The sequence below is a fragment of the Meriones unguiculatus genome, assembly GCF_030254825.1.
Source record: "Meriones unguiculatus strain TT.TT164.6M chromosome X unlocalized genomic scaffold, Bangor_MerUng_6.1 ChrX_unordered_Scaffold_30, whole genome shotgun sequence".
NCBI lineage: Eukaryota > Metazoa > Chordata > Mammalia > Rodentia > Muridae > Meriones > Meriones unguiculatus.
In genome coordinates, this window is record NW_026843706.1 from 14,684,504 (window position 1) to 14,701,631 (window position 17,128).

At 38.4% G+C, this 17,128-nt stretch overlaps 1 protein-coding gene across 6 annotated transcripts in view; it reads right to left on the reverse strand.

Annotated features, from left to right (window-relative positions):
• The window catches only part of Mtm1 (myotubularin 1), a 106,782-nt gene that overhangs the window by 7,154 nt on the left and 82,500 nt on the right, over positions 1–17,128 (reverse strand). For all 6 annotated transcript variants that reach the window (XM_060376658.1, XM_060376656.1, XM_060376654.1 and 3 more), the window contains 4 exons: positions 10,473–10,679; positions 7,949–8,041; positions 7,163–7,276; positions 1,748–1,924 (listed from right to left, as the gene is read on the reverse strand). In XM_060376658.1, the coding sequence (XP_060232641.1) occupies positions 1,748–1,924; positions 7,163–7,276; positions 7,949–8,041; positions 10,473–10,679 (591 nt within the window). The remainder of the gene's footprint in view (positions 1–1,747; positions 1,925–7,162; positions 7,277–7,948; positions 8,042–10,472; positions 10,680–17,128) is intronic.

Here is a 17,128-nt window from a genome sequence, read left to right on the forward strand (position 1 = left end):
TCTACATAGGGAACATAATTTTGTTTTATGAATAGATGCCAACATGCCATGATACAGAGCAACTAATGTCTGAATGTAAAAGGTTCTCCTAAAGAATGAGCATTCCTATTTGTCCAGATACCATTCTGCTAAACCTTTGGAGAATCCGGGGGGCAGGGTGGCAGGTTACACTTTATAGAATGTTCTGATGGTTATGTCCGTTAAAACTTGTCTTATAAGCAAAACAAAACAAAAACCAATCAAAAAGTCCCCAAAGCAAATAGTGTCACATAATCATTGTTACTTTTTATAGTCAGAAATGAATAATTTAAAATTCTTTGTACTGCAAAAATTTCTATAAGTAAACATGGAGAGGTATATTGTAGAATCTTCACAGACACTGTCAATATTTTCTCACAGCCAATGGCTAAAAGATAAATATAGAAAGGGCTTATTTTAGAAGACACTGTTCAGTGTGCACAGTATGTGTGTGTATGTGTGTGTGCGCACATGTTCTGTTTTTTGTTGTTGTTCTTTGAGATAAAGTCTCACTGTCTAGTCCTGACTGGCTTGAAACTCACTATATAGACTAAGTTGGAATCAAGCTCACAGAAATCTGCCTGCTTCTGCCTTCAATGTGCTGAGGACAAATGTTAGCCCCCATGCTCATCTTAAATTTTTAATTGCAAAAAAATGAAAAAACCCCATTTACTTTTTACCCAATATTCTAAATCCTGGAACTACTGTTCAGTAAATTTCATACTAAATGGGTGAATGTTCTCAAGCTCTAGCAGTTGTCACATTTCAAACAGGACCACATCACAAAAGCCTTTCACTCGAGCAGCAGAGATTTCAAAGTGACAATGCCAGGCTGAAATGGGCAATTTGCCAGTGAGTATAAGGCACAGGATGGTACACAGCCAGGGCATGTGTAGAGAAGCCAGTGAAATCCAAGGTGAAGGTCCCTGCCTGGCCATCCCAGCCCATTGCTGGTAGAATAACATCTGAGGCTCTAGCAAGGCTAAACTGTGCAGGCATTCAATGGCCCTCACCATAGAAAAATGAGCAAAATTTTACCAAGAGCCACTACAGCACTCCAAGGCTCAGAACAAAGCCAGAAGTGGAGGCAATGTCTCTTCTTACAAATAGGCTGCTTTTTCTTCTGTTTTGGGGTGAAGTTTTAATAATGGAATCGCCATGGAAATGTCTTTATCAAAATGTGAAGATTTTCACTTCAAAAATCTGCTTCCATTTTGACTGTTAAGTGGCTAGCTAAATTTCCTAACCATTGGCATACTGGTATCTTTATTTTAGATAGATATTCAGTAAGAAGCACATAGATGGCAGCTCACTTCATATATACATCTTAACCATCGTGTAGAAATGCTTCCTTATTTTGAAAAGATCATGTAAGTATGTCTAGTCAGTGCAGATAACTTTTTTTTCTTTTGAGACAGGGTCTCACATAGCTCATGCTGGCCTTAAATTCACTATGTAGCAGAGGCTGGCTTTGAACTTCTGATTCTTTTGCCTTTGAGCTAAAAATGCTAGAATTACAAGAGCACACCACCATGTCAGGGAATTATTTATAGTTTTTTTTTTAATGATGTGTAATTCTCAACTATTTTAAATTAGGGTTAGTTTAAAAGCAAGTATTTTTCTTTATTTTGTTTGTCTCCAGAATGTAAACAAACCACCAGGATAGCAAAGGGCATCATATTAGCTAGGGTGGAGCCATTCAGTACAGCAAAGTTATTTTTTCACTTACTTGTTGTTTGATTCTGGGATTCCATCGAATGTAATAATTCACCCACAGTTCCAAATGGCGCATACTGGCAACTGGATATAAAACCCGATTGATTTCTTTTGTATAGAAAGGGTTTTTGAATTTGTCTTTATTGCTGTTAATTAGCGACCATACAGAAACTGTTCTTTCTGTAAGTTTCTATATAGAGAGAAAGCAGAAAGATAAGCACACTCACAAACCATACTGCAGCTTGTGGCAATACAATTTGGTATTAGCTCCAATGACACATTTATATTAACCTCCATAATAACTAAGAAAAAGCATCATTGAGCACTTGTGTCCACTTACTGATATTTGCATAGATAACTGCCTAAGTTGAGAGCCACTGCTTCTGCTGGGAGACAGGATTCAGAATGCTGTGCCACTGAATGCAATTCACTGATCTACAAAGACAATTCCTGGCTAGGCAAAACATTTACAAACAGATGGGCCACACCATCTTTTTCATTCTACTCAAAGGAGACCCCACTGAGTTTCTGATTTGTTTTCTATTTGTTAGGAATACAAAATTTTAACCTATGTCTACTTGACAACAGGTATTTGGACAGTTATTGTAACCAACCATCCAGATATTTAATCCACATAACAGCCACATCCAGACATTTGAAAAAATATGCATCAAGTTTTCAGTCTTTAACTGCTATTCATGTTCTCAGAAAAAAGTTTACAAATCTGTTTTTTATTACATACATTTTATCATAATTCACTATAAACTATGGAAAAGCCAAAGCTGAGAAATAGAAAATAAAACAAATAAAAACACCAAAGTTACAATTTGACTCTTCCTAGTAATGACTTCAAAAAGGAACACCAAGAAGCCAACAATAATAGCCAGGAAGAAATTCCTGTATCTTGTTTAGTTATAGAAAAGATAATAAATGGGGGCGGTGGTGATACATGCCTTTAATCTGAGCGCTTAAGAGGCAGAGGCAGAGACAGGTAGATCTCTGTGGTTTCAAGGCCAGCCTGGTCTACAAAGTGAGTCCAACACAGCCAGGGCTACACAGAAGAACCCTGCCTTGGAAAAAAAAAAACTTCAAAGAAATAATAAATCATGCTAACCTCAAATATAAAGATTTGCATTTGTCATCAGACCTCAAACAAGCTGGAAAAAGCAAAACCGTAGTTTGTGAGGGGAGATGAGAAATTATTTTTTCCCAGAACTGTGAAACTGACTTTTAAAACTATGTATAGTATATAATATAAAACAGAAAATGTGCTAAATAAGCACAATCCAGTACCAATTTTGGTATTAGAAAAGTACAAATGAACTTTATAAAGTAGGTCCAAATAGTGTTATGACTTATCACTGAATTTATTACTAGGAAGAGTCAAGTCGTAACTTGGTATTTTTATTTCTTGTATTTTCTATTTCTCATCTTTGGTTTTTCCATAGTTCATAGTGAAAATTTGGTAAAATGTATAAAATAAAATAACCTCACAAATTGTAAATGTTTTTGAGAACATGAACACCATGAAATTGAGGAGATACGGTCTATCATGATGGGAAACACTCCATAGCACCCACTTTAGGTGAGGCCACCCTGGGGCTGGTGGTCCTGGGTTTTATAAGAAAATAGGCTGAGCAAGCCACAGAGAGCAATCCAGTAAGCAATATCCCTCCATAGCCTGTGTGTCAGCTCCTGTCTCCAAGTTCCTGCCTTGTGTGAGTTCCTGTCATGATTTCCTTCAGTGATGGACAAGTACATGGAAGTGTAAGCCAAATAAGCCCTTTCCTTCCCAAGCTGCTTTGGTCACGGTGTTTCACTGCAGCAAAAATAACCCTACAACAGGATTGAACCCAGTTCATGAGGTTTTTGAGGTAAACACTTTTACCCACTCACTAAGTAATTTCCCTGCCTCCATTTTTTAAAAAAATTGAATAAAGTCTCACCAAGCCACCAGGCCAGTCTTGATCTTGCTTTGTAGCCCAGACAGTATTTTAATTTATGATCCTCCTACCTCAGTCTCCATATTAGTTGGGATCACAAGCTTGACACACCAGGCCTGGCTTTGAATTTTCTTTGGATATACAACCAGTAGTAGCAGGCTTGGTGGATCATAGAGTTTTTAATTTCCTGAGGAATTGTCACACTTTTATAAAGCCTGAGGCAACTTGTGTTTTTAATTGGTTTATCTGGTACTTGTATTCCTATCCTTGGAGTGCATGTCTTTATTGCTATCACATAGCTATCCAGTTGCAGATGTTAACTATTGGCATGGTCACAATGACTTTCTTTCTCCTATTCCTGCCCCACAGACAGACTCTAATTTTTTTTTTCTGTCACACATCCCTAGTCTATAGCTTAGCTCTAATTAGCTCAGCATTTACCAGTCTGATTCTGATGACCAAGCACCTGCTGTTTGCAGCTGCACTCTCCAGTCTCGGTCCTGTGACTGCTTTCATTTTCCTGCACTCATTGATTATTCTCTTGATTTCACAACTGTCTTCTTACTTTTCTTGGCATTGACTAAGTTAACACCAAGCTCTCTTTAAATGTGTCACGTGCCTTTAAAGAATATTAAAAACATCACATGACCCCAATGTCTCTGTCATAGGGGCTTCAATCTATACCAGTTGTTCCTATGCTAGAGCTCTCACTCTGGGAATTCTGTGCAGTCTTACTTTTTCTATTCATGAAGTGCATATTTCTGCCACTTCCAATGGAGAGTGCATGGGGGAGTTAGCTCACTTTTCAGATGTGAGTTTGTATATGCAGAAGCACATGCACATGTATGTGTAGGCCAGTCACCAACTGGAGATGTCATCCTAAGAATTGCTGTCCATCTCCTTAAATACAGGGTCTGTTAATGCCCTAGACCTTACCAATTGGGCTAGAGTGGATACTTAGAGCTAGGAATCCTCCTGCCTCCATGTGCATAGTGCTGAAATTACATGTGTGCTCCCTTTTGCTTAGGGTTTTATGTGGGTTCTGGGAGTTGAACTCAGGTCCTCATGCTTGTAATGCAAACACTTTACCAATTAAGCTATCTCCCCTGCCCATGAGGTAGATCATTCTTGATGCTATGTGTGTCTTTGTTCTCCTTTCATAGATAGTTGTCAGTTTTGGTAGATGCAGAAAGCTGGCTTGAAGCTTCTTCCTTAAATGTCAGCCATGTAATATTGTCATTGAAGAATCCCAAGTCACCCTGATTTTTGTTTCTTTGCAAATTCTACATGAGTATCCCATACCCAAAATTCTTGGGGCCAAAAGTACTTTGGCTTGAGGACTTTTATTCTGATTTTGGGATATTTGCACATATATGATGAGGTATCTTAGGGATGGAATCCAGTCAAAACATAAAATTCATATGTTTCTTATATGTCTAATACACATATACAGAATTTAATTTTATGCTATGCATTAATGTGCTTGCAATTTTGTATTTATTTTGTCTAGAGACATTTTTTTAATGGGGTGATAGATTTTTCTTTGAGTAGTTTATTTAGGGTTGTAGCTTCCCTAACAAGAATTCCTTCCTGTGTTAAGATGCCAACCAATACAACTGACTAGGAAGACCTTTTTCTTCATCTTGAGTTTTCTTCTTCTTAGAAGAGATAAAATGGTTATAGTGTTCTGATTCATTTCACAGAACAAGAAGCACACAGTATGGAATGTGATTACATTGTAAATCTGCTGGAAAATGATTTCATGAATCTAAAATTTTCAGTCACTCTTCAGAATGACAGACAGGGCAAAATGCAAAAACAAGTTTCCTTGAGAACATTTAAAATCAATATGAGGTCTATTTTTTTCTTTTTATGCATACTTTCCTTGAGATTTAATGAGGCAAGGTATCTGGTTGAGCCTAACAAAAGATAATCAAGAGAATTAATTAAGACTATGTACATGTTTTTATATATAGTAAGGGGGCAAGCTAGTAAACCAAAACAGCTATTAATATCATTTGGACATGAAAAAAACATTTATTTCCTTTTTCCTGGCTTCTTTCTTCCTTGCTCCTCCCTATACTTTAACTGCCCTTCTCTCTTCCTCCATCTGTTTGAACATTTGTTTCTATGGTCCTTATTCTTAGTCGTAGCCATCAGCCTTATTCTCTTCTAACCCTACAAACATCCCTTCTAAGTCCCCATCTTTGCTATAGTTTTTGATTCACTGTAAATGGATACCTTTTCCTTCTGAAATCTTGTCTCTACCTACTTTCATCTGTCTTGCAAAAACCTCTACATACTTGCCCTATTGTATTTATCTTATCCCATTCCTGTTCATTGCATCGGAACCATTACTCATTTTATGCTGAGACAGAAGTAAGACTGTGGAGACATGGTTTTAATATTGTAGGCCAGCCTACCCTGAAACTCTGCATGAACTTAAGTGGACTAAAACTTGTGATCCTCTTGTATTAGTTTCCCAAATGCTGGTATTACAGGTTTGAGCTACCACACCTGGCTCTCCCCCACTCCCCCAGTTCTTTCAAAAAATATAACCTAAAAGTGAAATTTCTGTTTTGAATGTTAATTCTACATTTTCGCTTTTAAGATGCACTGTTTTCCATTCCCTTCACAGTTTATGCGAGAGAGAGAGAGAGAGAGAGAGAGAGAGGATAATCACCTTGTTCTAGAATACTTAAGAGTGAGCCAGAATTATTGCCCTCTCCTCAGAGGGAACCTCTGCCATAGTCCTTAGCTCCATAGAAGGATGGAGGAGAGATGGGTAGCTTATTCTAAACAGGTCTTCATGTTCCCCTCTCTTCCTACTTTTCCTGGATAACACACAGGCAGAATTCAGTCCTGGCTAGCCAAACAGCAATGCAGAATAAGTTGGTGCTTGACTTTTCTGTTGATGAATGAACCAAGGACCATGCGTGGAGAGGACCTAGACCCCCTGCTCAGATGTAGCCCATGGGCAGCTCAGTCTCCATGTGAGTTCCCTAGTAAGGGGAGCAGGGACAGTCATGGCATGAACTCAGTTGCCCGCTCTTTGATTTCCTCACCCTGGCAAGGTGGCTTTACTAGGCCACAGAGAAAGGGGATCCAGGCAGTCCTAATGAGGCCTGATAGGCTAGGGTCACATAGTAGGGGAGGAGGACCTCCCTTATCAGTGAACTAGGGGAAGATTATAGGAGGTAGAAGAGGGATGGAGGGTGGGACCAGGAGGAGAAAAGGGAGGGGGCTACAGTTGGAATACAAGATGAATAAACTGTAATAAATAATACTAATACAGAAAAAATTAAAAAAATATACTGTATTAAATTCTCAAAAAACAAACTTAAAATTCTCTTTACATAGTTTTTCATAGAGCTTCACAAAGGAGAACTTATATACTTTAAAAATCACTCCTACTCCTCAAGGGAAAAACCAATGCGTCATAAACACTCATATTCTTCTCAACCCACATTACTATTTTTGCTCACCTGTCTTTCTCGAGCCAGTTCACAATTGAATAAGAAAGTACCAAATCGACAGCTATACAGATGATCCAAAATCGTAATCAGAAAGTGTTCATTGAACTCAAAAGCTGTGGGGAACTAGATAAAAACAAACAAAAAAGGAGGGTATGAAAAATTGAGTCTACTCTCGCAAGGTAGAAAAAATGTATGGAGAGCATCATAAAAGTAGAAATTTATGGTGTATTATTGTTCACTCAGAATTAAAAGAAACACACAAATACATATACACACTATGGCAAGAAAAGATGCATAGATGGATGACAAGAGTGACTAAGTGCTGCCACATTGTAGAATTCTGGAAGGCTAATAGAGGCTGTCATTTGCACAAATCTGAGAGGGTGATTTTGTTTGTTTGTTTGTACTTCATATATGACTAATACAGAAGTGACAAGTCAAAGAATAACAAGGAAAAAGTAGTCAAGAGTTTACTTTTTAAAGTATTAAGAGTTAGCAGACATTCTTACACAAAAATGCCAGGGCACTGTCATTCCTGCTGAACATCCATTAGAACAGATAATCCAGTTAAAAATTTAATTTTGTAAACTTTATTATGGAGAATTCTAAACATACAAAGTAGCAGTAATTAAAATATAAGTTCCTATGTCCCAATTGCTGGGATTCAATCATTATTCACTCATGGCCAAGCTTATTTCATCTTTATTTCTGCTCTGTATTATTCTGTAGGCAAACTTCAGATGATACAAGACACTATTTAAACATTGAATGTACATTCATCCCATACATTCTTACCTGTTTTGACATCTGCCACACACAGTCAATAAACTGAAGAAAAATAGGAGATCGGTCAGCATCAGCATAGTTTTTATCACCATGACCAATTCTCTGAAATGTATTGATGAAGATGATTTAATTCATGGGTACAAAGCAGAGAAAGCATATACCTTACAAAATGTTAACATGTAACTCAGCAGCCTATCTTCTAAATGCCAAGCTTCTCACAAAGTAAATTATGTATGTTGCCATGGAAAAACAGAGCAACAACAAATGATTTCATAATAATGGCAATTTTAAAATGTCCATGTATATATGTGTGTATGTCTACACATGGGCATGACTCCCACAACAAGTGCATGGATGTCAGAGGACAGCTTTCAAGGGTTGATTCTCTCCTTCTAGAAAGTGAGTGCCCAGGATTGAATTCAAGCCATCAGGGCTGGTGGGAAGTACTTTTAACAACTGAGCTATTCCACTATCTGAATCAAGACAATTCGGTGAAAAGGGCTGGGGGCATATTTGTTAGTAAAGTGCAAGTATGAGGACCTGAGTTAAATCCCAGACCTAACGGCAAAACAAACAAACAGCCCTAGTGTGGTGGCACCAGAGCTGAGGCAGTGGAGACAGGAGGATTCCTGGGGCTCACTGGCTAGTTAACCTAGCCTAAGCAAAAAGTCCCATTGTGCCTTTATGTCAACATCAATCCTCTGTTGACTACTAAAAGAAATTTCAGTGATCCAGACTCATGGCACCCTCAGAATACTATTGGAATGGCCATGCTGGGCTTTTGCCCAATTGTACAGAGAGGTTGATAGAGACACAGAGTAACTGGGAAGGGGCAAAGTGGGAAATGACTCCCAGGTCAGTGGAATGACACCCGAGGCTGACCTCTGGCCTCCACATAAATGTATATACACATGTACACATATCCACACAGTCATGTGAGATTATGCAAATATTAACACACACATACACAGCAAAGCAAATAAACATAAAACAAGGAAAACTAGGAAAGCACCATCAACCAATTATTTCATATGAGTGCAATGTTATATAGAGCCCAGAGCTACAGATAGAGGAGACTGGATTATCCTGCATGGTATGTTCTAGGTTCACTAGATAATATCTGTCTGTCTGTTTGTTTGTTTTTTGAGACAGGGTTTCTCCGTGTAGCCTTGGCTGTCCTGGACTCACTTTGTAGCCCAGGCTGGCCTTGAACTCACAGAGATCCGCTTGTATCTGCCTCCCTGAGTGCTGGGATTACAGGTTTGCACCACTGCACCTGGCTTCACTAGATCTTTCAGGAAAGAAGCCCTGTGGAAGTTTCAAGTCTTGAAATCATGCCCAAAGTACAGTTACTGCGATTAAAATGCCTTCCTCTGCTAGATCCCAAACAAAACCCTTACCATATCTTTACTAAACAGTGACTGATTCTGCTTGAAAATGTTACAAAATATCATTTGTGAAATTTGGATGAAGGCTACAAGGTGACCAAACAATATTTTTATTAGTATGATATATGTATCCTCTGAGAATCACCGTGAAGCTGGGTAGTAGAGATATGGCTCAGCAGTTAAGAGCACTGGTTAGTCTCGCAGACCGTCCAGATTCAATTCCTAGCACCCATAGGGTGCTTAACTAGCTATAACCCCAAACCTAAGGGATCTGATGCCCTTTTCTGGATTCCAGAGGCACTGCATGAACATGGTGCACAAACAAACATGCAAATCACTCCTACCACCACCATACACATGAAAAATAAATAAATCTTCTAAAATGATGCTAATTCAAAGGACATATGGAAACAGTACCCAAAAATTTGATTGCAAATGTTTTTCTTGATGATTTTTAACAAATGTGTGTCATAGAATAATAAAAAGCCTCAAGTAAAAACCTGCCATTCTGTGAAGTATGTTTGCTCCTGACAGTTTTAACATTAGTCCAGAGACAACTATCATCCTATCTTCCTTCTTTTGAGAGATTCTAATTTAAGCATTTCTTCCTTTTTTTTTTTTTTTTATTTTCTGAGACAAACTGTGCTTTATAGCCTAGGCCTGGAACTCACTGAGTAGCCTTGGCTGAAACTAACTGAAATCTTGCTTTCTTAGCCTCCTAAGTCTCAATTTATTTATTTTTCTGCATACTTTATTACATTACTTTTGAGTCTTATTAGAAATAATAAATATAGATAAACACATGTCTTATAAAGAATTCCATTAGCCCAAGGCCTTACACATTTTCTGAAACCATAAAGGGGTTTTAATTTAGATTCCTCAGATTTTTTTTTTTTTTTTTTTTTTTTTTTTTTTGAGACAAGACCTATGTAGCTCTGGCTATCTTGGAACTTGCTATGCAGACCAGGCTGGCCTGAAACTCACTGGGATCCACCAGCCTCTGCCTCCTTAGTGCTGGGACTAAAAGTGATGTCACCTTTCTTGGCAACTCCTCAGAATCTCATGTAAAAACTTAATATATAGTACGGAAAACAATTACTTAAAATCCCAACTGATTTAATAGGACAGTTTTAGCATTTACTTACAGATGCGAATTTATGTCCAAAACTTATCCACTCTTTCTGTACCAATATCTCAAAACCTTCAATACTCCTATAGAAACTGTCCAGCATCAGCATGGCCAGGGATGTCAGCTGAGCAGTCCTGTCCCATCCATCACTGCAGTGCACAAGAACTGAGCTCTTCCCTGAAGAAACTTTGTCTGCAACTTGAATGGCACCTGTCAGTACAAGCTGGTAAAGAAAAACATGCAAGTCAGCAGAGAGCTCTGATACTGCTCCAATATCACTCTAGTGCAAGTCCTGCATTCACAGGTCAATGCATATCAAAAATCAGAACACCAGTAACTACAGGATCCTGAGGATCTCTCTGCTCTTTTCGGCATCACTTTTAGATGCTCTGAGTTTTTTCTTTTTCTTTTTCTTTCTTTTAGCAGTCCTTCAGTTGTTTTAATGGGCAAATAATACTGTGTTGTGTGAACAGATATTCATCCATTCTTCAGCTGATAGACATTTGGTAGTTTCTAGTATTTGTACACTACAATCCATGCTACTGTGGACTTTTTGCATCCTTAATTTTTGATAGGACTTACTATTTTCTTTCTTCTTAGGTAAACATCTGTAAGTGAAAGGACTGGGTTATATGGCACATATATACTCAAGGCAAAACTGTATGCTTATTTTAAAAAACAAATTTTTAAGGAAATTTGTTATACCATCCCACATTTCTTCCAGTATTGTACGAAGGTTTTATCTTCTGAGGGTTGTATCTCAAGTGCTTAATAGTTACTTGCATATTTTTGTCACTGAGTTAATTTTAAAAAACATATTGTGTGCATATTTGTACATAACCTCATGTATGTGTGGGCATGCATGCCACAATACATTTGTGGAGGTCAAAGGACAACTGTGTAGAGCATGTTTATCTCTTTCCACATGAATATGTGCTCTGGGGACTGAATTCTGGTGGCCAGGCTTGCATGGTGATCAATCTTAGCTGCTGAGCTAAAAGATGATTTTCTAAGATGTATTCCATAACGTGCCCCAAATTCTAACACTGTGCTCAGATATGGACTGTGGTTATTTTAACTAACTCAAAGTTACCGAAAAAATGTGACTGAAACTTATTTAAAGAAAAGTTAGTGTAAGTGAACCATCTGACATATAGAAATTATGAAAGCTTGTTATTTTCCCATAAACTTAGGAGAGACAGGTAAACAAGATATGGAACCAATGAAAGAAAGTTAGGGAACCTATGTATGGCAGGCCATCCATTGTGCAGAAGCCAGTGCATGGATGTGTGTATTTAGATGTATGTGGGCACAGGTGTATGTGTAGGCCCAAGGTTGCCATTGGGAATCTTCTTCCTTTTAATTTATTCATTGAGACAGGGACTTTCAGTTGGTCCCAGAACTCCTCAATGACTAGTATGCCTAGCTAGTTTGTTCTGAAGAGTTGCTTTCTCACCCTTCAGAAAACTAGACTTATAGGCTGGTAGGTTGCCACACACAATGGCAATTATGTGAGTTCTGGAGATTCAAATTCCAGCGCTCATACTTGTGTGTCAAGTACTCTAACTCTGATAAATCTCCCCAGTCCTTATTTCGTCTCCGAAAGAACAACTTACATGCATGACCTGAATTTCCTGAATGTCCATATCATTGCCAGCTACTCATAGATGCTGACCCTCTAAAATCCTCAAGAACTTTCAACTTTCTTGGGCTACTTCTAGACACTCCAACATCTTCTTTTGAGCTCTGTCTTTAGGAGTGACGTCACTGAATCTCACTCTCCTTCTATGCTGATTCTAAGCCTGACCTGGCTCCATTCTGAATCTTTGGATCTTCCTGTCATCTGGAACCTCTCTCAGGCTTGTTCAAGGACTCAGCCTGTTTAGTGCTCAATAACTGACTCCCAAGCTCATATCTCAGTTCCAAGTCTCTATCTTGAGTTCTACTTTACTTGAGAGTCTGCCTGTCAGATCGTACCCACTCGAAAGCACAATGCTTTTCTTGAGCCTTCAACTGAAAACGGAAGCCTCATCTTCTCAGGAAAATGGGTTCCCCTCCTTGTGGAAGTTTTTATTTCTGTATATCTTACATCTAGTTAAATAACCACACATCAGAGGCTCTGTATAAGAATCAACTTGTATCTAATAGCCCCTTCATTTTTGTATTGACATTGCAATTTTTAACCTTCTAACTTCACATTCTTTCTTCTCTTAACAACACAGTCAGCTCCTAGAACAGGAGCTGTTTCTAAACTGTTTCCAAACCTTGGAACCTCTCCCTAGCACTTGACAGACAAGGTCCTGGCTGTCTGGCTAATTCCAGATCACTTGCTAAACCAATACCACTTAAAAATGTTTCTTAGTCTTATCAACTTCATCATTTAAAGACCATTGCAAATTAAAACAAAAACAAAAACAAAACATGACATTCTTGTTAACTTGGACTAATCAAAAGCAGTTTCTCAGCACTCACCAAAGCTGTCTTGGTTAGAATAGAATCCCCACTCCTCTGCTTTCTGGAAGGACTAGGTCAAGCTTTATTTCTCAGCTGACTTTGCTATGAAGGCCTACTTTGAACTGAAAACATACTATCTTAGAATAAAATGTTTTCTTTTAATTTCTTCAACCATCCCATCTATCTATCTTCCTAAGGGCTAGGAATACATCTTTCCCCTTTCTCCTTCACAGGTTCTAACACGATGATCTGCACTAAAACTATCTTATTTAAATATGTATTTTAAATTTTAGCATGATTTCAGAAACACAGAGAAGCTTTGAAGGTACAACAGCACCTTTCAAATAACTAGCCCAGTTTCCCTTCTTATCAGCATTGTTGCAAGGGGTACTAGGCACAATTAAGGGACCTATACTGACAGCATTAATTACTAAAATATTTATCATTAGGTTATTGCTTTAAAAGTCCATACTTCATTCCTATTTCCTTAGGGCTTTTATATTTATTTACTTTATGTGTATGAGTATTTTGCTTGCATATATGTCTTTGTACCATGTGTGTGCCTGGTGCATGCAAAGGAGACATCAGATCCCCTGCAGCTGGAGTTACAGAGAGTTGTGAGCCACAGTGTTGGTGCTGGAAATTAAACCTAGGCTCTCTGAAAGTGCAGCCAGTGTTCTTAGTTGCTGAACCACATTAACTTAGTGCTTAACTTGATGACCCCTTTCTTTTCTAAAGTTCCATTCAGGATATTACATTTTCATAACTGCCACAATTAGTTATTTTTAATTCATTTTTTTGAGGATGATAAATTAAGAAAAATAAAAGTTATGAAAAAATACAATTCCTGTCCAGTAAGAAAGTATAATGTCATTAGAGAACAACAAAACTTAATAATTCACTTGCTTAAAATATACTTTTAGTTAGGTTTGTTTAGAAAACTGTATGGTTGCACAACTGACCTGCAAGATTCTACCACAGAACTCCTACAGCTTATAAACACCTTCAGCAAAGTGTCTGGATACAAAACTAACTCAAAAAAGTCAGCAGTCCTCCTTTATACAAATGACAAAAGGGTTGAAAAAAGAAATTAAGGAAACAAAACCCTAGCAATAAATAATATAAAATATTTTGGTATAATTCTAACCAAGCAAGTGAAAGACCTGTATGACAAGAACATCAAGTCTTTGAAGAAAGAAACTGAAGATTTTAGAAGACAGAAATATCTCCCATGATCATAGATCAGTGGGATTAACATAGTAAAAATGGCCATCCTGCCAAAAGCCATCTATAGATTCAATGCAATTTCCATCAAAATTCTAACATAATTCTTTACAGACTTGGAAAGAGCAATCATTACATTCATATGGAAAAAAAAATCCCAGGATAGTTAAAATAATGCTGTACAATAAAAGAACTTCTGGCAGTATCAACACCCCTGATTTCAAGCTATACTACAGAGCAATAGTAATAAAAACTGCATGGTATTGGCATAGAAATGGACAGATTGATCAATGGAACCAAAGTGAAGACAGAGATATATACCCACACTCCTACAGGTAGTTGATTTTTGACAAAGAAGCCAAAACCATACAATGGAAAAAAGAAAGCATCTTCAACAAATGGTGCTGGTCTAACTGGATGTCTGCATGTAGAAAAATGCTAATAGACCCGTACTTATCACCCTGCATAAAATGCAAGTCCAAGTGGATTAGAGACCTTGACATAAAACCAGAGACTCTAAATCTATTAGAAGACAAAATGGGGAAAAGTCTGGAACTCACTGGCACAGGAAACAACTTTCTGAACAGAACACCAATAGCACAGGCTCTGAAATCAACAATTAATAAATGGGATCTCAGGAAACTGAGAAGCTTCTGTAAGTCAAAGGATACTGTCCATAGAACAAAACAGAAGCCTACAGATTGGGAAAAGATCTTCACCAATCTTACATCCAACAGAGGGCTAGTATCCAAAATATACAAAGAATTTAAGAAATTAAACATCAACAAATCAAATAATTCAATGAAAAATGGGGTAATAGCTAAACCAGGAATTCACAACAGAGGAATTTAGAATGGCTGAAAAGCACTAAAAGAAATACCCAATGTCCTTAGCCATCAGAGAAATGCAAATCAAAATGACTCGAAGATTCCATCTTATACCAGTCAAAATGGCTAAGACCAAAAACTCAAGTGACATCACATGCTGGTAAGGTTGTGGAAAAGGGGAACACTCTTTCATGGCTGGTGGGAGTGCAAATTTGTACAACCTCTCTGGAAATCAATTTGGTGCTTTCTCAGAAAATTGGGAATAGTTCTACCTCAAGACCCAGCTGTACTACTCCTAGGCATATACCTAAAAGGTGCTCTACCATACAACAAAGACATTTGCTTGACTATGTTCATAGCAGGTTTATTTGTAATAGCCAGAATCTGGAATCAACCTAGATGTCCCTCAAATGAAGAATGGATACAGAAATTGTGGTACATTTAAAAACAAAGAAATCATGAAATTTGCAGACAAATTGATGGAACTAGAAAAGATCATCCTAAGTGAGGTAACCCAGACCCAGAAAGTTACACTGGTATGTATTCACTTATAAGCAGATATTAGACCTATAGTACAGGATAACCATACTACCATTCACAGACCTAAAGAATCTAAGTAACAAGGAGGGCTCAAGGGAGAGTGCTGCAATGTCACTCAGAAGGGGAAATAGAAGTGGATGAAGAGAGGAACTGGGCAGGAGATGAAATGGGGAGGGAAAAAAAAGGGATAGGGATCAGATGTGGGGAGAATGGAAGTGGGAGGGGAGAGGGCTGGAAACAAGAGAAACTGAGAGGGGACATCTCTTTGTCAAGCTAGAAGCTTGTGACAGAGTAGGCTCCTTGAAGGATATGGGTATGACTCTATCTGAGACTCGTAATGGGGGGTGGGAAGACATGAAGACTGAAGTGACTACCTCCTAACAGAGGGGGACATGAAGAGTGAAGTGGTCATCTCCTAGCCAGGAAAGATTAGTGGAAGGTGGGGGACAACAACCCACTGACAAAACCTTTGATTCAAAAATTACCCTGCCTATAAAAATTACAGGGATAATGTGGGAACAAAGATTGAGGGAATGCCCATCTAATAATTGGCCCAACCTGAGACCTACCCTAAGGTAGAGAGCCAGCCCCTGACACTATTAATGATGCTCTGCTTTGCTTGCAGACAGGAGCCTAACTTGACTGTCATCTGGGAGGCTCCAGCCAGCAGCAGATCAAGAAGGATGCTGGGACTTGCAGCCAAACATGGGGCAGAGCTCTGCGGGTCCTGTGGAAGTGTTGGGAGAAAGATGGAAGGACATAGAGGGGACAGAAACCTCGCAAGAAGAGCAGCAGAGACAACTATCATAGTCCCATGGGGGCTTACAGAAACTGAGTCATCAACTAAGGAGCATGCATGATCTGGACCTATGCCCCTTGCACATATGTGGCCAATGGGCAGCTTGGTCTTCATATGGGTCACCTGGCGAGTGGAGGGGGTCTTTTTCTAACATGGACTCTATTACCTGCTTTTGCATCACTTCCTCCTGGCAGCACTGCCTTGCCTGGTCTCAGGGGATAAAGATTTGCTCAGTCCTGATGTGACTTGATTACTCAGGAGGGATGATATGGGGGAAGCGGGGTTTCGGCGGGGGGAGAGAGGGGAGAAAGGGGAAGGAGGGAAAGAGGGGACTTGGAGAAGAGGAGGGATGGGACACCCTTGGGATATAAAGTAAATAAACTGAAATTTAAAAAAAATCAAAAAGAAGAATTTTGAAAAGTGCTACTCTGATAACATAGTTTCTAGTACTTATACTTTGAAAAGAGGATTTTTATTGCTTCTATCAGGACAAATGATTGAATGTAATCAAAATGCAAAACTCATTCTTTAAAATGAGTCAGAAATAAGCTGCTAAAATGAAAACAACAAAGAACCTGCACCTCTGTCTAGGTCCATGAGGGGTATACCTAGTAACAGTTTAATAATAAACTGGCTACTCCTAAATAAACCTACATGAGACTACTTACTACTGACAAGACTGGAAGAGACAGCTCTACAGACTTTAAAAATCAGATAGGATGATGTAAAATCTCCAAATATAAAGAAACATAATGCTGTCAAATACAGTGTTATTGTTTAGTATAGTCTCATTTTCATTATGTAATTTTTAAACATTTAAGGATAAAT